The sequence below is a fragment of the Dermacentor albipictus genome, chromosome 9, assembly GCF_038994185.2.
Source record: "Dermacentor albipictus isolate Rhodes 1998 colony chromosome 9, USDA_Dalb.pri_finalv2, whole genome shotgun sequence".
Lineage (NCBI taxonomy): Eukaryota > Metazoa > Arthropoda > Arachnida > Ixodida > Ixodidae > Dermacentor > Dermacentor albipictus.
The window spans coordinates 87,746,712-87,774,409 of record NC_091829.1 but is presented as its reverse complement, the minus strand read 5'-3'; the positions used below and the strand labels follow the sequence as shown (position 1 = coordinate 87,774,409).

At 48.0% G+C, this 27,698-nt stretch overlaps 1 protein-coding gene across 1 annotated transcript in view; it reads left to right on the top strand.

The window, feature by feature from the left end:
* Positions 1–21,999, top strand: part of LOC135908935 (midnolin-like) — a 31,149-nt gene extending 9,150 nt beyond the window's left edge. Inside the window, exons 2-5 of the mRNA XM_065440802.2 lie at positions 11,964–12,051; positions 13,271–13,327; positions 14,739–14,909; positions 17,714–21,999. Of these exons, the coding sequence (XP_065296874.1) occupies positions 11,964–12,051; positions 13,271–13,327; positions 14,739–14,909; positions 17,714–18,253 (856 nt within the window). The 3' untranslated portion in view covers positions 18,254–21,999. The remainder of the gene's footprint in view (positions 1–11,963; positions 12,052–13,270; positions 13,328–14,738; positions 14,910–17,713) is intronic.
* The last annotated feature ends 5,699 nt before the right edge of the window (positions 22,000–27,698 follow it).

Genomic DNA, 27,698 nt, shown 5'->3' with positions numbered 1-27,698 from the left:
TCCAACTCGCCCTAACTGCCAGGTTATTTAAACCGTAGCACCACAGCCGTTCAATATATATATATATATATATATATATATATATATATATATATATATACACGAGAAGAAAGGGGGTTAACCGAGGGTCCCGATTTTATTAGTCATATCATAAGAAGCCAACAAACATTGACACCAAGGACAACATAGGGGAAATTATTGTGCTTAGTAAATGAAATAATGGAAATTAAAGTGGATGAAAAAACAACTTGCCGCAGGTGGGAACCGAACCCACAACCTTCGCATTTCGCGTGCGATGCTCTACCAATTGAGCTACCGCGGCGCTGTTTTCCCATCCACTTTCTTGGGTATTTATGTGTCCTAGTAGAACCCTGGGAGTGTTAGCCAACGCCACCACACACAGACCATGTTGTCCTTGGTGTCAATGTTTGTTGGCTTCTTATGATATATATATATATATATATATATATATATATATATATATATATATATATGTGTGTGTGTGTGTGTGTGTGTGTGTGTGTGTGTGTGTGTGTGTGTGTGTGTGTGTGTGTGTGTGTTTATCTGACGACGAAATTTTTTTATGAGAAAGGTTGGCGTGCCGCACAAAAATACCCTCGACGTGACGCAGCGTCGTCCGACGTCCCTGAACTCGGTCTCGGCACAGTGCAGTCGATAGTGACATTTTTTTTCCCCCCGTCTTTTGTGAGAATTATTTTTTGTTATCACGGCTATAGACTGCAAGCACTTTTAATGCGTAGAGTTGAAGCCACGCCAACACCACGTCTCAACAACACTTAGCCGCGCGGATCATGCCGTGAGTCTATAAACTTGCACTGCGCCAAGCAAGCGGTGTAACCTTTACTAGATGTGCTGTAATGTTGCAAGAAGTGCGAAGCGCTTGTAGGGAACTCTGTGGTCCAAAGGGTCGCGTGAGAAAGGTTAAAAAAAAAAAAAACGCTTGGTGGCATCCGTCGCCATGCCGTTCCAAAGGTGACGCTCGATAATGTCTATCCATTGGTCGACGTGGTACTTATTGCTGAGCGCCGTGTCCATGTATTACCGTGCAGGCGTTTCTTTAAAGCGAAGCTTCGCTGTAGGCGAACAGCTCCCGGACTTTGCGGATCGTTGCCGCGGCCGCTGTCTTGCTACCTTAAGTGTTGCAGAGAGAGAGAGAGAGAGCAAGGACAGGAAAAGCAGGGAGGTCAACCACACGAGCACCCGGTTTGCTACCCTACACTGGGGGTGGGGGAAAGGGAAATAGAAAGAGGAAATAAGTGTTGCGTAGTTCCTTTATTACGTTGTGAGATGGAAAGCTGGGCCAGTTGCATTTCTTTGAATTAGCGGGGAAGGTGACAACACAGAAAAAAAAAAAATACGAAGGACACAGGACGAGCGCTTCGCCTTTATTAAAACGAAACTTTCAATGCCCTTTCTCTTTTTTCCCCGGGTGTATGGCGCCTCTTATCGTTCGGTTTCTTGCGAGTGTAAAGGTGTGTCCGGCCGGTCCTGGACGTGGTGCAGGGCCGCTATTTTGTAGCGATGCCTTATGCCTTATTCCATGCGATTCTTATCATCCCCCACACACGGCCGCCTGATCGCGTTGATAATGTGGGCAGACCGTCGCCATGACCAGTGGCCAAGCGCGAAAAGCCTGAATTAGCATAGAATCGAAAAAGGCATCGCTTCAAAATACCGGCCCAGTAGTGGTGGACTGGGGCTGATGCCGGAGATGCATGCGTGATGGAAAAAAAAAAAAAAGAGTGGGGTCGATCCCGCAGACAGCGCGCATATAATCCTCGGTCGAGTGGTCGTCGCGTGTGTCACGTGGTATGGTTTCGGTATCTCGCCGATTTGCCAGGCAGGCACGTGGTCACTGTGCTGGAAACCGATTTTGCAGAAGACGAACAGTCACGCTTATTCGATCAACCGTTTCGCGAGAGCTTCCCTTCATAAGAGTCCGAAATGCACGTTTGGATCTGCATCAGTTTTTTTCGTCGAGCTAACAGAATCTTTCAATATTTCCTGTGGCGTATAGCGCCGATCTGCTCATTTGAGCTGGATTTACTCGAAGAGGCGAATACATTGCTTAAGCAGGAAATGATGATGCATAAGCCAGTTATTGAAATTTTACTAATCGACCTTTTTGACTGGTTGCTTTAAGGCGCCCAGTAATCGGAATGTACGAATCGAAGCCGCCGAGTTTTTAAAGCACACCCGCTTGGATCAAATTTTGAAACTGTAGCACCAGTTTTGATGTAAGCACTGTCGAACTTGCGGTACAGAAATGCACTGTTGCTCCACTCTCACCTTGTGAACAAAAAAGCGGTTTTATGCACTTAAGGTGAAAGAGGACTAGAACACCGATATATATATATATATATATATATATATATATATATATATATGTGTGTGTGTGTGTGTGTGTGTGTGTGTGTGTGTGTGTGTGTGTGTGTGTGTGTGTGTGTGTATAATATTAGTGTCGCATGCTTTGAGAACGCATATCTGAAACTGGTGTCATCTTCCGAATTTGAGTGGATATGCCTTTTGAACTCGCCGGCTACAAATTTGTCGTGAATTAGCTTAAAAGCTAATTAGCAAGGTTGTCATAATTCGGAGATTGGGCATTCTGATTTAGCATGTCAGTAATGTGGGCTTAGGATGTGCCCACATATAGTGTATGAAGGGTCTCGGGAGGATGCAAGTTCAGTGACGAAAAAGCGTGGCGGGGGCCAGTGTTCTCTGATATGAGGCGCAAGGCATCGAGGGCCCAATTCGTAAAGCTTTTCGTTCGCAAATGCTCTTTGCCGTCGACCAAACCGTTTTCGCATTATAATATGTCCAGCATCAGGATTGGCTGGAATTGTGAACTCGTTATTCGAAACATTCCAGCGTGAAAGGCTAAAGTTCGTCATTAGTTAGCTGCGCGGGCACGGTTGGCGCCGTTGAATAATCCTTCCAGCGTTGCGATTGTGTGCGCGCTCTCTGTTCGGCACGTTTTTTCGGGCCGCTCGTATCTCGACGCTGCCGTGTAGGCCAGGCAGCGTGTGGGCGGGCGGCGGTGTTTCGTGTGTCTGCCGGATGACGTCAATGCTCACCCCCGTGGCCGCCCACTCGTAGCCGGCATCGATTCCTTCCTCCTCCCCCCTCCGCGTCTCTCTCTCTCTCTCTCCCTCTCTCGACGGTGCAAGGTCCCGTCTCTCGGCCAGAGGCGCCAGAGGGGGCGGCGGAGGCGAATCGAGAGTCCCTACTTACCCACGAGTACAGTGTACTATACCACGAGTGTGCGGTGCGTCGAGGGTGGGTGGCCATGTTGGAGACGCCCTTCTCACTCCCGCGGAACTTCGGCCGGAATTTCAACGTGGGGGAGAGAAAAAAACAATGCTCGCTGGCGACTTTCTGTGGGCAGTGGATGGAAAAGCTGCTGGGGCGGAGCTTCTGAATTATTCCGGCAGCGTTTGACAGCGCTTTTCTTTGTTTCTTGGAGCATTTGGCCAAACACGGAAGAGAAGGGCCGAAAAATAAGCCAAATTTAGCACTCCGTATGATATTTTGCCTTGTTTTGCGGCTGTATGTCGCATGTTTTTCTTTTCTCTTCCCACATTTGAAGTGAAGTGGATGAGAATGTGGGAGTTTCTTTTTTTTTCGGGGCCACTCTTACTTGCGCTGTTTCCCTCCGTAGCTTTACCTTTCACCGGCTAGCGAACCTCGTCTGACCTTGCCCGCTCTTTCTATCCGGGACCTGTATCTGCGCGTTGACTCATGGGAAGTAGGCCCTCCATGGTTGCCTGATCTTTCGAGGCATTGTTTGGTTCGCGGTAACTCTTAGTGACGCGCCCTCGCCATTATCGACCCTTGCCACCCGCTCAACGAATGTCCCGTAGTCTCCAGAAATTACCGCTGGCGTATCACGTGCTGAAGGGCACATTTCCCATGAGCCCTTTATATCTTTATGACGAGACTTCACAAAATAGTCACGTGACGCTACCTACCAGTCTTGTTTTCTTTTTCCATGCTACCGGAGGCAGTGTGAGGACAGGCAGCTAGCATCGCCGATGCAACCTCCTCTGATGCGATCCATGCATTTATTTTCTTTTTATTTCTATTTATTTCTTTCTTTTTATTATTTTTTGTGCTCACCTGTGCGTCAATCTTTGAGAAATAGGCCCGGCAAACTGTTGTCGGAACTTTCGGGGCAGTATTTGGCTGGTGGTGACTTTTAGTTACCCCATTCCGCTCTCCGCTCTTCTCTCCGCCAAAATCAGAGTGCGATCCGGTAGCAGGAAATTACTGCTTGCCTATTACGCGGTGTGGGCGTATTTCCCATGAGCCTTTGTATTGTTTTTTTGACTAGGCTTCAAGATTGACAGCGATGCTATTTGCTTCGTTTAACAATAGCGTTGATGAAGCGAACTCCTGTACTTCGAAACGATTTTGTGACCCGGGAAACATTGCTGCCACTGTAGCATTTCCCAACAGCATGGAAGATGGATTGTTATCGAACAGCAATACTGAAACTAATAACAATAACCGTACCTTGAATAAGAATTCAGCCGTGATCCGAGCCATGATGACCGCATATGTATGGGCGCTGAATGCTGCTTTGAAACGTAACGTTTGATTGTGTGCTATATGTCGTGTTTGACTCCGGTCATTGACAAAGAGCGAGATGAATGGATAAAGAGACCCGCCATGGTTGCTCAGTGGCTATGGTGTTAGGCTGCTGAGCACGAGGTCGCGGGATCGAATCCTGGCCACGGCGGCCGCATTTCGATGGGGGCGAAATGCGAAAACACCCGTGTACTTAGATTTAGGTGCACGTTAAAGAACCCCAGAGGGTCGAAATTTCCGGAGACCTCCACTACTTCGTGCCTCATAATCAGAAAGTGGTTTTGGCACGTAAAACCCCATAATTATTATAATGGATAAAGAGAAAAATCATTGCAGAATTAGGCTCTTGGTGATTTCTGTGAGGTTGTGCGAAATTGCAGTCCGGTAACGGCATTGCAGCAATTCAACATGGAGGAGAAAGAAAACAACGCTCGCCGGCAAGTGCGTTTACGTTGAAAGAACTTTTAAAAAACTTCTGTGGCATGTATAGCAGAAATTGTACGCATTGATCTGGATTACTTGAGGAGGTAGGCACTAATTACTCAAGAAATCTAAACACAAGTGAATAATCAGTTTTATTCACGAACATTTTAACTAATTATTTAATAGGGCAAATATTGCAATTTCGGATTTGAGGCCAGTGATTTCACTAGGCGCATCCACATTGGAACGAACATAGAAACTTGCACCAGTTTAGAGATCAGCGTTGCCAAATTTGCGGTAAATATGCGCTGTTGTTCCACTCAATTAATAAAGGTACCTTTTTATGCATTGAAGCTAAAACAAATAACTGCAATACCAATGCCTTTTGTTGCACACTTTAGGGACGCGTATCTCGAGAAACTGCGCGTCATTCTCTAACGCGGTACCAGTGTGTGTTACGGGGATCACGGCTCCTGCAAGGGGCGATGGCGAAGGGGTATACGAGTAAGAGAATTAGGAAATGCGGACAAGACAGATGATGATTATTGTTGTGTGGCAAAAGGGTGTAATTTTGCTTAAGAGCGTACGCGCGCCCATACTGCACTGCAGAAGATGACGTTTGCATATCGCGAGAAGTACTCGCAACGAATCCCTTTCAAACGTCAAGCTGTGGCCGCAGGTTGCGAGAAATCTTGTAGAGGGAACAAACGAGTCGTTTTCGCTGCGGTCAATACGCAACCACTGCGAGATGCTCAGGGCAGTTTTTGCACACGGATACTGCAAATCTGAAAACGTAAGTTCACATTTACTGCGCAACTTCTTCCGCTTGCAGTGGACGCAGGTTAGCTGTTTCCTTTGCTTACCCTTATGTAATGTTTATTTGCCTTCGAAGTGCTGTGTCCGTAATATTGCGACGCTCCCTTGGGTGTTGTCGCCGCTGACACTGGTGGCACGACTTCCCCGCGACTATATGGAGAACCTTTCTAGCCTCTATACCTCGACGAAGGGTCGCTCTCGTCGTTGGTGGAACGAAAGGCATGAATGAGAAGGAAAGCGTAGTGCCGCGCAAGACGGGCTGTGTGGCGACGATGGCTGCGGAATGGCGCCAGAGCAGAGTAGCGCGCGTCGTCTGTATGGAAACAAAGCGCTGCGTGAGCGGAGGTCCGTCTGCGGCGGCTGCTATAAATCGCACCTACGTGTCAGCCAGGTGCTGCCTCTCGTGATCCCCCGATTAGCAAGGCAGACGCGCCACAGTTTTATTTATTTATTTATTTATTTATTTATTTATTTACCCTCGGGGGCCTTTGGGGCGACACTTCGTTCCCTTTGGGACCTGCCGCACGAAACAAATTATCCGCTCCAGCCAATATATAGCGAAATGAAAACACGTGTAGCTGCTCTCAAATTTAGCATTAGGAAGTATCGTAATCGTCGATGATACTTTTTTTTTTTTGCAGACGAGATCGTCAGCGCGTGGAAAGGGAACCAGTAGAGGTGTTGCAATTACTCGAAGCTTTCAAACATTTGTAAATACGAATACTTTTCGAATTCTTTATGAATATTTCATGACGTCCACCGCGCGCAAATAAATTTGAAAGTGGAGCAATAGTACGATAAATTTGATCCCCGAAGGCTTATATTTAGTATAGGCGCAAAACATGAGGACATTATATGTAGTGGAGCAGGCTATGTCGTTCAGAGGGCCAGGTACGTGGCCCCCTGACTATACAGTTCATGCAAAGAAACTGCTTCGTTTTTCCTAACGCTCAATTTGTGCTTTTATTACACACTTCATAGCGTGCCACGCAATAACAGAGACTTGCTGGCGCTATGCATACTGTAGGATATGCGGACATCGTTCCGTATTAATTGCAAAAGTGGCTGTTCATTATTCGGAAGCTATTCGAAAAGCGTTCCTTATTCAATTCGGCCTCAGAGTTTGCTACTAGCACGCCCCTAGAACCAGACGAAAGGATTCCCCATTGCCCTTCTCTGGTCGCGGGACCCCGACTGAAAGGAGGAAGCGTCGTGGAAGGATTGGTCATATGACTCGATACCCTAGTATCCTATCCTAGTACCTATCCTAGTATATAGTATCCTGACTCGATATCCGGCGTTTTCTGGGACGTGCAGTTGGCTCTCGTCGCTGATTGGCTCTCACGAGCACCAGCGTTCACTGCAACGCACGGATTTGCTGCGACAGAGGGTATTGTAGGCCCGCCTGTACGGTTGTTTTCGCCGCACAATATGTATAACCGATGAACCGCTACCTGCAACCTTTGCGTGCTTCGCGACTTCGCGCGCACACGCACGCACATACATGCATACATACAGTCGAGCACCTCTACAACGAAATTACCCGTATAGCGAAAGAATAATTCTGCGCCTACCCGCCGTGGTTGCTCAGTGGCTATGGTGTTAGGCTGCTGAGCACGAGGTCGCGGGATCGAATCCCGGCCACGGCGGCCGCATTTCGATGGGGGCGAAATGCGAAAACACCCGTGTAGTTAGATTTAGGTGCACGTTAAAAAAACCGAGGTGGTCAAAATTTCCGGAGTCCCCCACTACGGCGTGCCTCATAATCAGAAAGTGGTTTTGGCACGTAAAACCCCAGGAGGAGGAATAAACTTTTATTGCAGAACCAGCACTTTATGGTGGCCGGGCCTACGCCTCCCACGAAGGGACGTCGAGGGCTTGCCTCGCCGCCGCCTCGCGGGCGTGCTGGGTCGCCCAGGTTTGGTCGTCGAGGGTGGAGCTCCGCAGAGCCTCATGCAACCTCGACGAGAGAGTCGTGGTGTTAGTCTGTGCGTACTGTGCTGGGCACTCCCATAGCATATGCGAAAGCGTAGCCGGGTGAATTCCACAGCACCGGCAGTTGGGGGTAGTGTAGACGTCCGGAAATATAAGGTGGAGGCGGGCGGGTGAAGGGTACGTGTTTGTTTGTAGTAGACGCAGGGTGGTAGCCTGCGCCCGGCTGAACTTTGGGTGAGGCGGGGGGAAGATTCGGCGACTCAGGTAAAAGGCCTTAACAAGATCGTTATAAGTTGTCAGACTGTCCCTGGTGTCCAACTCATCTCCAGTGACTCCGGCGCGGTTGACTAGGCCTCGCGCAATGGAGTGGGTGACCTCGTTGAGATTGGGGAGGTGTGGGTGGACAGGGCCCGCATGGGCCGGGATCCATGTTAGGGAGATGATGCTGTCTTCAGAATGTGGTGCCTGGCAGAGGATGCGAAGAGCTTGGGGACAAATACGCCCTTTGCTGAAGTTAATAACGGCTGAGCGAGAGTCACACACTATGGTGTGACAGGTGGGATCTAAAGTGGCCAGGGCGATGGCCACTTCTTCAGCCGTCTCTGCAGTGGGGGTAGTGACGCTGCAGGCATGGTGTAGGGCTCCATCACGTGTGGCAACGGCCACAAATCGTGTGCCATGGGAGTATCGGGCTGCATCAACAAATGTGACGCCAGGTACGTTGGCAAGGGCTTTTATGATAGCTCCGGCCCGAGCTTGGCGCCGGGCCCTGTTATATTCAGGGTGCATATTCCTAGGGATAGGGTCTATGTAGATCCAGCTACGGATGTCGGTCGGGATCGGTTGTTTGGGGCCCTGTTGCTGATGGTAGGTGAAGCCAAGCGTGGACAGAATAAAGCGCCCCGTTTCAGTATGGGTGAGCCGTTCAAGCTGAGAGCGTTGTTGGGCTTCAATGAGTTCGGAAAGGTTGTTGTGAACTCCCAGTTGGTTGAAGAGTTCAGTGCTGGTGCAATGTGGGAGACCAAGTGCTTGCTTGTAGACCCCTCGTATGAGGGTGTCGAGCTTGTTCTGCTCAGCCCGATACCAGTTGAGGTAAGCAGCAACGTAGGTGATGTGGCATATGACAAAGGATTGGACGAGTCGGAGAAGGCTTTCTTCTTTGAGTCCTCCTCGACGGTTAGATATACGTTTAAGAAGTCGTAGGGTGTTTTGAGATTGGGCACAGATCTTGTTGAGAGCCAAGGCGTTGGAGCCGTTGGTAGAGATGGTGAGACCAAGAACCCGGATACTAGGGACGTTTGGGATAGGACTGCCATCTTGAAGGCGTAGGGTGATGGCGTCACAGGGTCGGTGATCAGATTGGTGTTTGGGAGGGCGACCCCGCTGAATGGGCTTGTATAGCAGAAGCTCCGATTTAGCCGGCGAACAGCGCAGTCCAGTCCCTTGGAGATAGGCTTCAACCGTGTCAATCGCCGTTTGGAGGGCTGATTCCACTTGACCATCACTGCCTCGGTACGACCAGATGGTGATGTCGTCGGCGTAGATGGTATGGTTGATATTGTCGACTTGCTGTAGCTGCTTGGCAAGGCCAATCATAACTAAGTTAAAGAGCATGGGAGAGATAACGGAACCTTGCGGGGTGCCTTTGCTGCCAAGGGGAAGCTGGTCTGATCGTAAATCCCCGGCCGAGAGGGTAGCCGTCCGATTGGAGAGAAAGTCACGGATGTAATTGTAGGCTCGCTCTCCCAGCTGGAGGTTGGAGACCTGATCAAGGATAGCTGCATGGGAAATGTTATCAAAGGCTTGAGTGAGGTCGAGTCCGAGAATGGCTTTCATGTTACGAGAACTAAAACCCCATAATTTATTTTTTTTATAATTCTGCGCCTATTATATTTTGATCTGTGCGGTGCATGACCTTTACAGCGAAGTGACCTGCATAGCGAATGATTTCCGAGGTCCCAAGCACTTCGTGTGTAATAAGCCAATAAAATAACATCTGAACAAAGCGTTCCATCTCGCATGCAGGCAGTACACTGCTAACGGAGCAGCAATCTGCCGCGGGAAACGGATTACATGAAAGCTACTTTTTTTCTTTTGCACTTGCTGTTCAGCATGTGCGCGGGGGCGCTGGTTGATGGTTTGATTTTTAATTGCGCGGGTGCTCGAACGGATTCTCGAGAGCCGTTTTGGAGTGACGTCAGGCGACGCACTCGCGGACGCCGCTTGAACTTGTCGGGTCGACACTGCGCCGACCTGACCTTAGCGCGTGCCCAAAAGTTCGGCGACAAAGGCCCTCCCCCCGCCCCCCCTCTTTTTTTTTTTTTCTGCTGACGGGAAAGAGTGCCAACGGGCGACACACGCGAAGGAGAAGAGAAAACGCGCGGGAGAAAAAAGTGGGTGGCCGCGCTAGAAGTGGACAAAAAAGAAAAAAAAAGCGCGCGCTTTTTTGCGCCTCGTGCGAGCCGCCGGTGGCGCTCAGGCCCTGACCCGTCTACCCTCTGCTGCTAGCCGTGGCGCGCTTCCACCATTGACGTCAGCGTTGACGTCACGCCGGGTTGGATCGATGGCCCAAGGTCCGTGCCCGGGTTCCCCCAGCCGCCGATCGCGTCCCCCCCCTCTCTCTCGTCCGGCGAGCGTTCGTTCTCCTGTACGGCACTCCTGCGTTCCCCTCCCCCCCTCGTCCCCACCCACCTTCTCGCATTTACTTCACCTGGACGTGGACACGGTGTGGGTGTTTGCAAACTTTTTTTTTCTTGCACGTTTATTGAGAGATGTCGGAGGACTCTCCTCGTTGACGTTTGGGGGGAGGGGGGAGTGGGAGGGAGTGATTGCGCTGCTTAACCGGGGCTCACTTCTGACTCGATCCAGAGAACAGCCTTGGGGGGGGGGGGGGGGGGGGTACGAGGAATGAACTCGGGTCGGCGGAAATAAGCGCGTCCGGGCAAAGGCAAACATCCAGTAGCGACGCCTACGGGCTGCCGCCCCAACGACGCAGAGGCCGCGGGCGGGCTTCTGCAAAGGGCGCGTGTGGGAGGACGGGTGGAAGGACCGGCGATGTCCGACCCACGAGCGCCTCTAGCCCCTGCCGACGCTTTTCCCAGATTTGTTGCGTGGCAGCCATTTCTATGTCTGCATATTCGAGGTAGCAAATCTGTTGTGTGCAGGAAACAATGGCCTGGTCAGAACAAAAACAAACAACAAAGAGAGAGAGTGGAATTAAATTTAGCAGGCCAGTTTATTTTCTCTTGGCTTTCTGTATGGCCTTGTTTGTTATTTGGCAGGAGCATCTACTAGATAGCCCTCCTGCAGCTCTTAATTGTAGCCTGTCAATCACCAGAAGGCAAGCATGAGCAAGGAAAACAGTGTGAGCACCCGTGTCATCTGCTAGTGCAGCATTCCAAGTTGGCCGATTCCAACACCGGTGGTGCTGTCCACACGTTGGTAGAGCGGTAATGTACAATGGCCGCCCCGGTGCCAACTGAGAAGCAGCTGGAATCATAATTTGATGCACCTAAATTGCACCCACTGTTGTGTGGAGCAGTGGCATTGTACTGCTGAGCACAATTCCCAGATGTGGGTACCACATTCCAGTGGCGGTGCAGTGCAAGGACACTTGCGTACTTGGATTTAGGTGCACGTTAAAGAACCCAGGTGATCAAACCCGAGGTTGTCGTGAGCCCACTTTGTTGGCCGAGGGGTTGTGGCATTGGGCTACCCAAGGGCCAGGTCTACGGTTTGTCCCTTTGTCACGGAATGCAAAAATGCTCGTGTGCCGAGCATCAGGTGTTCATAGAAGAACCCCGAGTGGTCAAGTTGGATTTGGATCTTCTATGTTGCCCTGCGACGTTCAGTGCAATGAATAACGAGAGCTAGGAAAATAACTATAGTAGTATTTAACGCCTGAAACAGTACAGGGTGCGCTTTAGTCAAGGCTGCTTGAACTCGTATGTGTGCCCAAGGGGCAGCCACAAGAGTGGGCTTGCATCTCGCCTCTGTGACTGTAACTAGCAAATGATGGATTCATTTTTTAGTAATTGCTGCGCTGGGGCGATTGAACCATGCAAGAATAACTTCAATTCCCCAAAATGGGGAATATTTGTTGCGTTGAACATCAGTGCTCTATCATGGTTAACTTTGGTTGGTTGACCATGCTGTTTTTTGTCTTGTCTATTGCGCAGGCAACTAAAAGAGGGAACACTGGATTCCAACAATGTGCGCGACGGAGAGCGGCTTACACTGCTGCCTAGTGTGGAAACTGGTCTACAGGTGAGACATACACAACGAGGCATTCATATATTATAGAGTGTTCCTTCATCGATGGCATATCTTTGAATTGTCGTTAGTACACTGTTTTACTTTTTCTTTCTAGTGACAATTGTTATGCAGTCTAACTGTTCATTAAACTATCGCTTGGCACCAGCTGTAGATGAAATTTGTGAAGTGTTTTAGTAAAAGTTGGAAATTAGATGGCTTGGTGTTTGCTCGCTGTGTTAGTATATTGTCACGTTGCAGGTTTGCTTTGTCTTGCTTAATATTATACATCAGGCATATTATTTTAAGTGGCTGGATGGGTGCTTTCCCATTATGGTACGCATGAAATAGTTGATGTTTGCATATCTGTGGAGTTCTCACGGGGAGTCCATATTCTGTGAATTTGACAAAACCCACCGAAGAGATGGAAATTCTTAATTCATTCTGCCGCTCTATGCTTTTCACGGTTCTAAAGATGCAAGATATGTCGTGAAACTGATTTTTCAATGGACCAAATTGACTGGCACCTAAAGGGGATATTGCTGGGCTGTGGTGAGGGTCCCTAAACAACGATGATGAATGATGTTCATCGGGAGGCTTTCACAGATACAGTATTTTCATGTTGGAGCTTATCGCAGCAAATGAAAAAAAAAAATTGCCCAGCAAAAGTAGCTTTAAAAGCTGTTAACACTTTGCAGCTTCGGTTCATACCTGCACAGACAACTTCCTGTGGCAAATAAAGGGAAAAGCTATGGAGGCAAAGCGCATGCATGACTGCATTTTTGAATATAGTACTACAGTTTCATTCGGATTTGTAGATAGATGCTTAGATAGATAGATGCATTCGGTAGATGCTTGTTTTCTGGAGAACAGAAAACATAAGCATCTTTTTTACTGAAGCACTTTAATGTAAGACATAAAATACACCGGCCAGTGTTAAATTTGAATTTTTTTTTTTACTTTTTCACACTTCGCAAGTGCGAAACCATTGTGAATGGCAAACTATGCTGATTTGGTGTCTGCTGTCAAGAATCGAAACAGGAAGTGTTACCAACTTGTTTGACTAGTTAACATAGTAACACATTCGCAGGAGCTCTGCCCCCACAGCCTTTCCTGTGCTGCCACAGAAGATTGTTTGCATGTAAAGAAGTGTTACAGTCTTTCATTGTTCTTTTTTTGGTAACAATGTACCACTATTTGCTAAATTCCTCTTGATGTGTTCTTAACCCAACAGGCCATCAAGCCTGAACAGAGTGTCATGCAAGCCCTGGAATCATTGACCGACGCACAGGTGGGTTGCATGGAGTTAAACAGACTGTACAATTGCAGTTACTTTGCAGTTTGACAACGAAAGCTTTTGAAACTGTCACACTGCACCATTGCTTACTACCGGCAATGATAACTTCAAATGAGGGCCTGGCCCTCATTTTATACAAGCGCCTACATTTGTTGCTACTTTTAAAGACATACTGGCGAGCTTATCAATGAGTGCCATAAGCAAAAGGAGCAGTGTACTATTTTTCTTAAAGCTATGTTACTCATGTCATTTAGCTGTATGCACTAGAAAAACAAGTTTATTTTATAGTCTTACTAACATAGTCAATAGGGGAATAAGAATCCTGCTGAAATTTTTTTATTGAGCTGCTACCCCAACGTTCGTCCATCCGACGAGTGTAAAGCGTGTGGAGCCAGAGCGATGCTGCAACACATGCTGTGAGAATGTACCGGTAGCGAGCAGTAGGAGTCCCCGACGAATGGGGTAGACATGGCAGTCTCGATCTGAGGGGCACATTGGGAGGCGGCCCTGCTCAGCCACAGCTTCGCTGATCAACTGTGGGCTGTCCAAGGACCACAAGGACCGTGACCGTGTCCGGTCGTGTCCAAGGACTTCAGGCCGTCACCTAGGCTGGGGTGCTTATGGCCCCACCCCGCCGAAATCGCCGGACATGTCGAATAAAATTTTCACTCACTCACTCGGAAGTATTGGGAATTGCTTCATCCTTTTTCCAGTTTAAAAGAATGTACCTGATCTGGAGAAGCATTTGTATAGTTAGTTTGTCTTGGCACTGGTTACTAGCCCCTTTTTAGTAACACAGGTAGCACCCTCTCCGAAGTTTGCTTACTGTTTTGCACCTCCACTGTGCTTTCCTTGTCCACCTTGCCACCGATATTGTAACCATAAACAATTAACATTTTCACAATGGAGTAGTCAGCATTGTATTTGAAGGAACATTGTAAATGTACCTTTAAGTTATGAAACCATTCAATTTTGCATTTGTGTTCTGTAGGTACATGATATTTAATTACACAAATGGTACCTGCTTTCCTCTTTAATCCCTCTGAGGCCTGAAGTTAACTGAAGTAAATAAACAACTTAAAGTAAATATGGAGCTTGCAAAACAATATACATTTGGATCCCACTATAATGAAGTCACATCCAACGCCGAAAGATACCTTCGTTATAACTAATTCGTTTGGAGCATTACACACCCAGTATTGGCAAGAAACATCGAAAATGTACTTTTTTATAACCCGTCGTTAATTTCATTTGTTTGTTAGATTCAGGATCGGCTGTACTTGAAACGAGCAGAGCTTTCTGAAGTTGGTGGCCTGCACACAAGGAGCCCATATGCAATATTGGAGCAGTGGCATGGTGGGGCTGCGTTTCGGTCATTAATGCTTTCCCTGCTTGCACGGTGCAGGTGGAGAACTTTCTGTGTGGACGTGCCCCGCTGCATCTGACAATGCGCCTGGGCGACCACGTCATGTTTGTCCAGCTGCAGCTGTGCCCACCAGTTGAGACGCCACCGGCCACACCCACCTCGCCCAACTGCCCCGCTCCTCCTGCCGCCACAGGGCCCCCTCCGGAGGCGGTGGGTGACCCATTTCGTTGAAGCTCGGGAAGGGCGGCCAGAAAAACTGCAGACAGGTCAAATTGCTGCGCTCGAGTTACTCTTTCATCGTTGCATTTACACCGCATACAGTAAATTTGAAAATTTGAGAAAAAGATAATGAAGATACAAAATTCCGCAGGCTTTGGCGATTTCTTCGGCTCTGAACTAGTTTGGTGCAACGTCAGTAGACTCTCGCGGTCAGTGTTGGCGACTTCTTGCGAGCCATTTTTTCTTCGCAGTGCACACGTTGTGATCTTCGTGTGCTACAGTGTTGCTTGATGTGGCCTTCAAAATGCATGCACATGTGCCACTACTCTGGCTGGGCGGTGTGCAAAAACCTGCACGTGTTGCCATGCCTGCAAACTTGCTTGACGGTGCACCGGTTAGCTAGTTTGTTGCCTAACAGTGGGGCACGTGTTTGATTTTCAGTGGCAGTTGTAAGCGAAATTTCGGCTTCGTGCGAATAGCATACCTGGCATTGCCGGACCAGTGTTATGTTCGGCTATCTAGCTATCCCACCAAAAGCGCAGGCTGGTCCCGAAAGTAGTGAAGCCTAAGGATGCAAGCCGTTTGCATGACTATGTGCTGCAGCCTGTGTGCCGCTCTTCGATGAACCTCTTTGACGCCTACTTGGGTCACCGTGTACGTGCCACTAGGTACATGCAGACTTCGCGGCAGCGCTGCCAGAAGGCACAGTGTGTCGAGAGGTGTGCTCAAGAGAGGAGCCCAGCATGCCTCGTACATGACGCGTTTCGGCTAACCGCGTGCTTGGATAGTCATTGTAGATGAGTTGCACCCAAATTTTCTCTGTGCCATGTGACAAAGGGAAGCTGCAATTTAAGGGTGGCTAAATAACGTTGATGATGCAAGCTGGGCCCGGTAGCAGCTTAAGCTGGTTGAAGCAGCAAATGACTCTTCATAAACATGTCACCCAGCAAGCAATGGGGAGATGAAAGTGCATTGGGGCACACTGCTTTTGACTTATGTTTGACATGTAATGAAGGGACACTACTATGTACTCTGGCCTATTCACTGTGGCCTATTCACTGTAGTAACTGCTGGACAAGCCAAGCCAAGCTAGCAAGCCTACAGTTCGCTCACATCAAGCAACAAGTGTTTTTGTGACCGGGCTGTTATTTAACGCACTGGATAATTGATACTGGATGCATGTGGTGGCAGCATGTAGGTGTGTACACTTACGGGTTCCTGCCATGTTGGTCCAGCATCTGTTTAGTGCATTAGCACCCTCACGAGCAACTTCGTTGCCTGCTGTTACTAGATTTTGTGGCTCATAATTGTCGGGCAGCCTCTATAGATTCCAACCCCACCCTTTCTATATATACATAGCATGTACATACCGTATTTACTCGCATAATGATTGCACTCGCGTAATGATCGCACCCCTGAATTTTGTCGTCAAAATTCGATTTTTTTTTATTTCCCGTGTAATGATCGCACCCTGAACTTGCCGCAGCTATATGTCGTGTGCCAAGTCTAGCTAGTAATGATCGCGCTTACCATCTGTCGAATGCTACGCGAACGACTCGTCTGCACGCACCAAACATGCTTAAGTAGATGCCTCATTTCATTACTTCCATCACTTTCCGCACTTCCATGGCAAAAAGAGGTACAACCAAACATGCCTTTATTATGGGTAGGCTTTATAATGGTTGTAGTCAACAAAAACAAAAAAGGCGCCTTTCGGTTCTTTTCATCTGCACTCGTGAGCACGCAACAAATCGCGCGCGGCAATGATAGTAGCCACGTTTACACTCATACGTTAAAAGTGTACCCTATTCATACGCCAACGCTTGTAACACAGCTAAGATATTCGCCCACCCTTAGCGGAAACGTGCCGTGTTAGGATAGTAGTGAAAACAGATGCCGGTTTCCGCAGCGCGCTGGCCATGAGTTTCTGTCACTGGCAGGTAAGCGCGCCCATCTGTTTCTGTCCCCTCTAAATGGACATGGCTACGTTATTGCCGCACACTTGCCGATATTAACGATAATATTCATCACTGACACGGAAGAAACTGTTTCAATGCACGTAATGTACTCACGAGAAGAAAAAAAAAGATCGTGTTTGGCGCGTTCGGCTTGCTCCGCCGGCCGTCATTTTTGTTTTGGTGTCCCGCACCCGCATCCCGCAGCAAACGCGGGAATAAAAAAAAATTTTTTTTTCGCGGGAAATTTAACCTGCGTAATGATCGCACCCCTGAATTTGCGTCAATTTTTTCTGACAGAAAAGTGGGATCATTATGCGAGTAAATACGGTATATACATTGCAGGGGCATGGCAAAAAGGAATGACACGAGGAGCCCAATTTGAACTTTCCATCGCTTTGCCACAATGCCCTCTGGGGGAATTGTCTCAATACTCTTTCAGCTGCTGTAATTATCTGTAACCCCTCACTAAAGCATTGCTGAAACTGCAGTGCTTGCTCTTGTGTTAACATGCAGCAGTCCAGAGAGGATGTAGATAGAGTGGTAGGGAGGAGGTAGGGAGAGGAGACAGAATGGGTAGAACCAGAGGAGTCGTGAAACTAGTGAATAACAGCCTTGCCACTCTACGCTCGTGGGCGTAGACTCTCAATATTCAGGCTTCTGGGGGTATTGGTCAGCAGCTACATGCTGTTCGTATGCCTATGCCTATTTTTAGATGCACCCTTGTGCCAGATGCAGTGCAGTCAAGGTTAATAATATAGGTAGAGTGGTTAGGACAGATGCATGTCCTCTAGCATAGTGATGGCCATAACCGAAGGTTTTTCTACTCTTTGTGAACAGGCACCTGGCGGTGGAGCTGTCATCGACCAGCTGCGCCACTTGGGTCAGGGTGTCTACTCTGGCAGCTTTTCGGGCACCCTGGGTCCCGAGCTCCAAGATGGTGAGGGCAGGCCGCGTCGCCATGTTGCCACTATTCTGCACATTCTTCGTGACCTGCTTGGCGCCAGCCAGGGCTGGCGTGGTCCTCTCACTCCAACGAGCGCCTCGGCTGCATCGACACAGTCACCCACGGCTCCTTCTGCAGCTACCAGCGATAATGGCACCACTTCGGGTGTTGGCGGTGCCCAGCACCCTTCCTCGTCTTCTGCTTCGGGCAGCGGCAGTGAAGTGATGGGTGGGGATGCGACACCTCCGACATCACCGCACTTCAGAGATGCAACCAGCCTACATCAGGAAGAGCATCGGGTGCTGAGGGGAAAGTTGGACCAAATCAGAGCGACGCTTCGCGAGAGGCGGAAGGCCAGGCGGAGGGCGTCACCCTATCCAACGCCCGCCAGCTCACCACCGGCGGCATCGTCGGATGAACCAGTCCTGGTGTGAGGATGTGTCCTTGCTGCAGTGAGGATTTGATGAAACTTCCTTCCCACACCGGCCCAGCCTGACCGAAATTCTCTCCCACCAATACCCTCGCCTGGTGGACAGTGATGATGTGGGCATTTTGGAGCAAGTGATGAAGTGATTTAGGTGCAGCGATTTTGATCGCATGGGAAGCACATTTTGTCCTTGCAAGTCCCAGAAATGTCCCGTCAGCGGGAATATAGACATGTACACTGTTCATTATTGTAATGCATGATTGCTTGCAGCTGTTGCAATTTCATCATGACATGCCTGCTTTTAAAATGTGCGGTTGCCTCTTGGATGTGTCAGTGTGTGCTTTGAAAGTTGAGTTTACCATCAGGTGGTCCTGCTGCAGACTGGCATGTTGATCATGCAGTGCAGCATTTTGGATGGCATTCATTTGAGTACCATTCAATCGAAATTTGTAGCTCACTACTGGCAAACGGAAAGGCAGCCAAGCAGGATAACCATGATGTTTTGACACCAGTGCAAGGAATAATGCAAAGAGGAGAGTGGGTGGGGAGAGCCAGCCATTTGCTTGCGCGGTCTGTTCTGCAACCAAAGCAGGCCAACATTTTAGCGCTTTCTCCCTCAAGGTGACTGGTTGTCTGAGAATGTGTCAACAAATCGTTGCACTTGTTTTTACAAAATGCGACAAGCCGGTACTTTTAATGGAGGAAGTGCATTATGGTGACTACAGATGGAACAATAGGTGGCTTGCAGAAGACATGTTTGCACTGACCCTTTGAGTTAGTAGGAGCTGCACCTTCTAGTGTGTTTAAGATACTTGAAAGTTGATGTAAAGGTTGGCCGTTGCAATCACTTCTCTTCATGTGTAGGGCACTTATACAGCAAGTTTTATGGACATAACGTGTTCTTAAGGTATTGTTTTGTTTCATGCAGCCTTGAAGCTAGCAGCTTTTGATAGTATCAATATATAGGTTTTAGCAAAAAAAAAAGAGATACACATATTAAAGCTCATCAATCTTATTGAGTGTTTAGTTTTCATTGGGTTTTAGCTGTTCACTTATTTGCACAGTATTAGGTGCAGTAGCACTGGCTATTAGGCTAGCGTTATTGCAGGCATGACTTTACAGGTTATCCGTATGCACTCCTGAGATAGCAGATATCCTTATAGAACAGTGCCTTGGAAGACTGCAAGCAACCTCCTGTTTTGGTTGTGCAACAGACAGCACGTTCGAGATGCAAGCACGTTGAACCAAAGTTTGCAAGGCTGCGGTGTCGTGCGAACAAACTACTGCTCCAAGGGAACAGATGGCTTTGTTGATACCTGCTTGCAAGCATCACGACCCTTTGAGAGCTCTATTTTTGTCTCAGTATTAGAATCTTGTCTCCCTTTACACGTTTTCTTGTTTTTTTCTTGAATTGTACACTTGAGTATACTGTTATGGCTTCACTGTTCATTTTTCTTGCCTTCACACTTACGAGAACCGCACCGTACCTACCCGCAAATCCAGTCAGTTTCCAGTTGTGGTTAGCATCGAAGGAAGACGAGATTGTCTAGAAGCAATGCAGAGTGTTGTAGAGTATTAGCTTGCATGGTACTTTACCAAGTTCACTATCTCTTCAAACTTGAACTCCGTCATAGCTCGGTGATTGCGCTGTCACTTCCAATGAACTGTGGGCTTTGGGTCTGACTTCATGTTCTACATACATTATGTAAGTGCCTCCAGTGGGAAGCATAAAGGAAGCAGCCGTGATCTGAACATCTGGCTGTCAAGATGCACAGCGAGCTGTCCTGAACTCAAACTGCAGCGTGTAGCTGAACCAGCTATTCCCGCAACAAAAGTGTGTGCGGCGACTACAGACTACCCCTATAACACTCTGCGAGAGCATGGGAAGCTTATTTGACAGGGCTCTCAGTGGTCCTAGTCTCGGTTTCCAGGCTTGTGCTAGGCTGAGTGGCACTTAATGGATGTTACTCTGGTGTTTTTACTCTTTTTTTCTGTTCATAATTTAGCAGCAAGAGATTGCGCAGCCAAATCTTGTTAAGTCGCACTCGACATCAAAATGCCTTTGTTATAACTGATACTTGTTATAGGCATACATACTTATATCTTGAGGGAGAGAGAGAGAGAGAGAAACGTTTATTGTACGAAACAGTGCCCCAGCGAGGACGGGTAACACCCTAAGGTGGGGAAAATGTGCAAATTTTAGATTTAGCGTGTTATATCCAGTAGTTTGTCATATTTGTTGTTTGTTATATCAGGGTTCGGCTGTACTTTTCTCGGCAGTTGCTGTGAACTCCGAGGTTGCGGCAAATTGCCGACCCAGATAACATTATAATATATTGGTCTTAATATTGTGGCACAATTCAACTGTCACACCTTGCAGTATTTTCACACAAAAAAAGTCCACTTGCAGTATTTTAAAGGCAAGAAATAAGAGTATACTCTGTCAACAAAAAGCTTTTTTTGTTCCGATTAATATTTTGAGCTTGCTGCTCCATGCAGAATGCTTATAACTCTTAAAAAGCCAAGTGTTATTTCCTGTGCGACATGCAAAACACACAAATGATATTGAGGCGATGAGCACGGTGAGGCGTTTGTTATGACGGGGTTCAATTACAACCAAGTATTTTTTTTTTTTGCAACTTTTCGACTACACTGCTTTCTTGAGTATTACAAACTTGATAAAAAAAAGAATTAAGCTGTATTTGTGCACTGATATCCCATTTCTGGCCTCTGCTGGCACCTTCCAGAGCTGTGTGTATATTTTGTCAGAAAGGTCATGAATGTTTTCATTTGTCATCCTTGCTACCTCAGTATTTTTTGGTTTATGAGCTTAGCTGCAGTGCCATGCACATATCCACACATTGGCAAAAAAAGGAAGTGTGGTTTTGTGTCAAGCTTGCACAACCGAAGGCTTGTTGTGGACCACAATACATCGTATTTCGAAAGCCTCAATGAATGTACCCACTAGTCAAAATTCATTTGTAATTGTGACTGAAAGTGGTCACCACATATGGCCAATGTGTAAACAGTGTGCAAAGTAAGTTGCTACAAAGTTGTGGGTTGTGAGCGACTTGTAAAGTGTTCCATGTTATAACAAAGTCGCATGTAAGACAAAAATGCCTTTGAGATATCCAATTTCCGTTACAAGCATGTGTTCGTTACATGCCGATATTGGCAAGAACATTTCAAGTTAACCTCGTTATATTAATTGGTGTATCGGTGTTCATTATGTCAAGGTTCGACTTGCTAGTGATGCCATTTTTCGGGATTTTCATTCGGTTATTTCGGGTAAGCTGTCACTGGCCGACGATTCGGCAGCTCATAACTGCTTGTCGCAGTCGCGAAAATTTTCAAGGCAGTTTCAATTTTTTTTGGCTAATTCAGCTCACTCCATAAATGGTCCTGCAAACACTGTCCAAGCGCTACGTCAACAGTGGCGGGGCCAGCTGGTTGGCCCTTTGCCTGTGTGGTGATGTGTGTGGCACTTAAGCACATGTAGAATGCCAGTGATACTGGAATGTTGCAGCAGTTGGCAATATCAACAACGATCACATGCAAACTCCACAATGGCCCACGAATGTACAGCCTGTGTTGTTCTTTCTTGGCAGTGGTCGACCAGTATTCTGTTTTGTGTTCCCTCGTTTCACCCCGTTGCAGTCTGCAAGCACACAAGCGTCACTCCACAGATTTCCTGTCATATTTTGGGAGTTTTCCGATAGCAAATAAATGAACGTACGCCTGGTCAACAACATGCATCATTTGTTGCCTCATATTTTACACTGCGAACATTCTGTTATCCTTTCGGTAAATTGCACATCACTTGTACGCACACCACACGGGCACAAACAACGGCGTTAACTGCTCGATGTCTTGCAATTTAATGCCATTTGCACGGTAGCACACGAACATACCCATAATATGGTATTCAATGTTACTGCCATATGCAGCGTGGTGTGTTGCAACTGGTGTGTCGCAACTCATTCTGTCAAACGCGCACTCTTGCTCCCGATTTTAGCTGTTACGGCTGCATATAGAAGATACATTTCTGAAGTAAAGTGAAATATTTGAACATAAAACATGCCTCGGATTTCTGCCGTACAAGTAATTTTTGGTGGTATTTTGATTGTCAAACTAATTGCATTCACTGTCTGTAATGTTTATGATTCAATGTTTATAATGTCATTGATAGTGCTTGCATTTCAGCAACTTGAGATACTTTTAATTACTATAAACATTAACGTTGCATCTGTCTCTGGGTATATGGCATTGAGCAGGGCCAACAAGTGGATAGCCATTTCGATGTGCGGCCAAGTGACATGGTTTCCCAAAACAAGATCAGTCTTGTTTCATCTCTGCTTATTCGACAGTTAATTTTTTTAATGACATACCTTCAATATCGACTGGATTATTATGCCAAGGTCACAAACATGCGGAGTGATAATTCCCACAGTGAAACCGAGGAGGTGCGGCGGTACGCTTAATTGACTTGCCAGTACTAGACAAGTCCACATTTGATAAGGCTTTAGATTTAAAGCACTCGTCGAGTGGCATTTGAAATTTTGAATGCCTAGACCACAGCAGACTATAAGCGTCGGGTTGCAGGATGTTTAAAAATACTGCCTTAATCACGAGACTGCAAAAATAAAGGAAAATGTGTGTCGCTAACACGTGTTACACTTTAGTTTTTTTTTCCCCACCGGAAGTGTCCCCCTCCTCACATAGATAGCACTAAGCCCCATATAACGTTCGTGTATATACAGGAACACTGTACATCATCATATAATAAGAAAGTGAATAGGTTGCGAGAGTGTTCAGGCATTCAATTCAATATTGCGAGGGTGTTCAGAACATCAATTCTGTTTGACTCTGAAATTTGTCTACTTGCTGTATGCCCTGTACAGGGTCAAGTGAAAAAATTTACACTTTTTGTTTTGGCATTCCTCCGTTCTTGTGGAAAACTGAAATTAAAAAAAGATTGCGTGCAGCTTGGACTAGTGGGGCAAGGCTGTAGTCAACAGCGGAGCTTGTGATCACCTAGCTTTTGTGGCTTGCCCAAGTTGTCTGTAGGTTTTGCGAGGTTGTGCTAGGTTTTGCCAAGTTGTCGGTAGGCTTGGCTAAGTCGTTCATAGGTTTTGCGAGGTTATGGTAGGCTTAGCTAAGTTGTTTCTAGGTTTTGCGGTGTTACGCCAAGTTTTGCTAAGTTGTTTTCTCGGAGACGCTGACCGTTCAGGCACCGACGCGTTGCCTGAACAAACTCGGGATCCTCGACTTGGCGTCGCCTGTTCTCAGCCGCAGCTTCGGCGCGGTGTTCCGGATCAGCCCGGCGGCGACGCATTGCTTCTCGCTTGGCAGTACGGCGCTCTTGTAAGCCGCCGCTTCGGTCTTCCCATGGCATCAGCACGTACGCACGGAGAAGAAAAGGTGAGGGGTGTGTCGCCGCGCCGGCTGTTCCGAGTTTTTACTCGTCTGTGACGTCACGACTGCGCCCTACGCGCGTTGGGTGCGAGGAGGTTACGTGGCTCGCTGCTCTCGCAGGTGGTTGCTAGGCAACGTAAAGCAGCGCACAGCTGGGCTGAGTTTTCTGGTAACGCTCCACGGCGGAACTAAAAGCTTAAACAGTTCCGCTGATAAAAAAAAGAATTTATACAGGAAAAAACGCTGACTCACAGTGGGGGAAAAGAACTAGGAAGCTAAGCAGCAAGTAAGCGACCAGTATAGTAAGCAACACGCCAACAAAACGTCAAACACGAAGTCGGAGAGGCTGAGACAATCTCATGGGTGGCGGCAATGAAACAGAAAAACCTGCTATCAGTCTACCAAAGAGGAAAAAACAAAATCAGGAAAGAAACAATTTATGATAACAAAAAGGGGAGCTCTTTTCGAAGCGAGAACAGCAGTAGTGGTCAAGAAAGTTTGATGCTGGGAATTATTTGCGTTTCATTTAAAAAAATAATTGATAGGTATACAAGAGGCGAACTAAGAAGAGCTCCGTGGCGCAACCCACCGCCTCGTTTCAAAGGGAACGCTCATAGCATCCGGCCACTTACCGCTGAGCGGATGGAAATATTTTAACTAGACAGCAGTCGAGATAAAGAAAAGCAGGGAAGAAATTTCTAAAACCTGATCCGTTACAGGCATAGAAATGAAACTGTATGGTTACAGGCATAGGCAACAATTCGCAACTCTAGAATCAGTTGCTTGTGCTGGCAACACTGTCCAAATAAACAAATTCAGTACTGTGCATGGAAACGAGACAGAGAAGTGTAGGCAGGTTGGCCTTGGGAGCACACGGGAACACCCCAATTGAGGGAGTGCAGGGGGACATGGGATGGACGTCATTCGAAGGTAGAGAGGCAATAAGTAAACTAAAATTTGAACAGAGACTCCCAACACTGGAGGAAAAAAGGTAAGCAGGAAAAGTGTACAAATATCTGTACATAAAAAGTTTGAACACAAAGTGGACACTCAGAACGAGGAAGCTGAGGAATAGATACCTACAGCCGAGGGAGGGGGTCCAACGTGGTTCTAGTGTGGGAAAGGAGGTGAAGGAGACGGAAAGAAAAATGTGGGAAGAAAGAATGCTCGGAAAGCCAGCGCTATCAATGTATAGGTCACAAAGACAGGAGATTAAGAGAGAGCTCTTATTTGATAACTCGCGGGGCAGCTCACTATTATTCGAGGCTAGGACGGGGGTTTTGAGAACGAAAACATGCAGGGCTAAATTTGAAGACGTGGACCTTCGGTGCACAGCTTGCGGAGCCGAAATGGAGACCACTGAGCATATAGTGCTGAGATGCACAGACCTTCACCCGACCCTGGCAGAGGGAACAGTGGCAGATATGGAAGGGGCATTAGGTTTTCCCGGGGAACGAGGGCAAATAGACGAGAAAAGAGTGGCAGTAACGAAGAGGAGGCTAGAGGATTGGTGGAGGAAGTCCAGGGATAGATAATACCATAAATCGGGGAGATAAAGTTTCCTGTACTGTTTTAGATAGTTATCTTGGGGGGAGGAAGGGAGTAAAAACTAGGTTAAGAAAAAGAGGATATAAAGAAAGGGAAAAAAGAATAATAATAAAATAGGAGGGGGCAGCAAAAGGCTAGGTGGCGCCAGCCGCCGCCCGTTACAAAGGGTATAGCCGCCATCCATCCATTTATCCATCCATGAGATCCCGGTTCACGGCGGTTCTTTCGCTTCATGTTTCGCTTGGTGCTGTGCTCACGTTTCTCGTTCGTGGCGTCGAATGGAGGTGTTTCGTCGAAGCCTAAAGGGTACTTGCTGCCGATCACCTTATTTAGAGCGGTCTCAAAGGTTTCAGCGACGAAACCGCGGAAATAATAGGACTGTGTCCGCAAACGTACGACCTGCCTGCACGTTTGCACGAAGTGACTAAGAGCCCTTCAAGCCAGCCGGGAAGTGTTTGTGCGTAGCGAGCCACTCCGATAGGCTGCAAGCGCTTGTTCGCGGCGGCATTGCTACGCTGGTACAGGTACGTGCTTGACTGTTTTCGACCTTTATAGGCAACTCCGCATGCACTGTCAGTCGTGTTGCAGTATATCACAAATAGCATCCCACAATATAACATACGCAGTAACGTCTGCTGGCTTTCAGAAGCTAAATGCGGATATTCTGCACTGATAGTACGAGGCTAAAAAATTGGAGGACGCTTTAGCTTCGCCTTCAAGAGTGGAACGCGATAGCGTTATCGCACCCCGTTCGCACCGCCCACTCATTTGCTCGGCATGCTCTTGAGCCACAAAAATACGAAACGTGCGCATGAGCATGCAGAACGAACCAAAGAACTCGGTGTCTCGGAGGGAGAAACGATCTACGCGAGCCAGACGTCGTGATCGGCCCGGACAGCGGGGCCGCGACGCGCCATGAAGGCGGACGCGATCATGGGGCTGACGCCTCGATGGGATCGTCCTCTATCTCGCTTGGGAGCACCACGCAGACGCATGACTCCTCGCCAGCAGCACGGCACACTTCGCAGGGGACGCTTCCCCACCAGACGTGCTACGGCGCAGCGATCACGTCAGAGGCGTCCCGCATCGGACGCTGCACCTAGGAATCGCGCTGTGAGCGGAAAGAGGAGCCGCGTCGCCTAAACACGGGGGTTCGAGTGACGTACGCTGGAAGTTGGAACGGGAGAGAGCGAGAAAACTTATGAAACGCAACAAGCACGTACTCAAGGGGGGCCCGTGGCACATACTCCTGTGGACTCCGGAACCTATAAGCGCCCTTCGGGATCTTCGGGATGGGCCCAAGTATGGGGAGTACTTAACGCCTGCTTCACCCCCACCGCGAGTCGACCCGGCATTGCACAACCTTCGGGGTGGGCCCACGTATGGGGAGCGCTTAACGCCTGCTTCACCTCCGCCGCGCGTGGGCCCGGTAATGCAATAACTTCGGGAGCGGCCCACATATAGGGAGTGCTTAACGCCTACTTCACCTCCGCCGCGGGTGGGCCCGGTATTGCACTATCTTCGGGAGCGGCCCACGTAAGGGGAGTGCTTAGCGCCTACTTCACCTCCGCCGCGGGTGGTCCCGGTATTGCACTATCTTCGGGAGCGGCCCACGTATGGGGAGTGCTTAACGCCTGCTTCACCTCCGCCGCGGGCACTCCTGGAGTTTAAGTATATAACCTCCTTGGTGAAAATGCTCTATAGCAGGACGAGAACCAACGTCATTATCATCACGGCGAACAGCCATGCGTGACGTCAAAATACTATGCAGAGCTAATAGCATATGGCAATATAGTATATCACGCGTAAAGCCATCCTCGTTACCAACCATTAAGCAGCTTATTATTCCCTGTGCCCCCAAAGGGAGATCGTTCTTTAAGGTCCTTTGCGGTACATCCCAGAAGAGCAGGCCATCCCAGCATTCCAGGAACACATGCTCAGGTGTTTGTGGTTTGCGGCACAAGAAACAGCGGGCACCCCAAGGGAACAAAAAAATCCCTTTTTAGACAGCCATGTCTTTACTGAGGAAACGCCAGCATGTAATTTATAGAAGCTTTTTCCACTCCTAGCCGCGCAGGCGTGCTTTTTAAACACGTTTCAGCGCTGTTCGCCATGTTCCCGCAGAGAACGGAGTCCGGTACAACGGACTTGGGACAACACCCATGGTATAATTCCTTATATAATTTCCTACGGGACACTGTGCTTAAACATTCAATCGAAAATCGAGCCGCCATGAAGCGACACAACTCAACAACCTCGTCAAAATAACCCCCGTATAGTCGCAGGCTTCTAGTCTATTGGACGAGACGACCAAGTGGGGCAAAGCACTGGTCAGACGTACTTGGCCAACCGTGCGCAGGAAACGATCATGAACACCTCAAAGGTGCAAAGAACGGTTTACGACCTGTCTCGGAAATTTAAAAAAATGCGATAAACTCAAGCCGCCATCGTGGAAACGCCGAAAAAGGGTGCTTCCGGTTTGTTCGCCC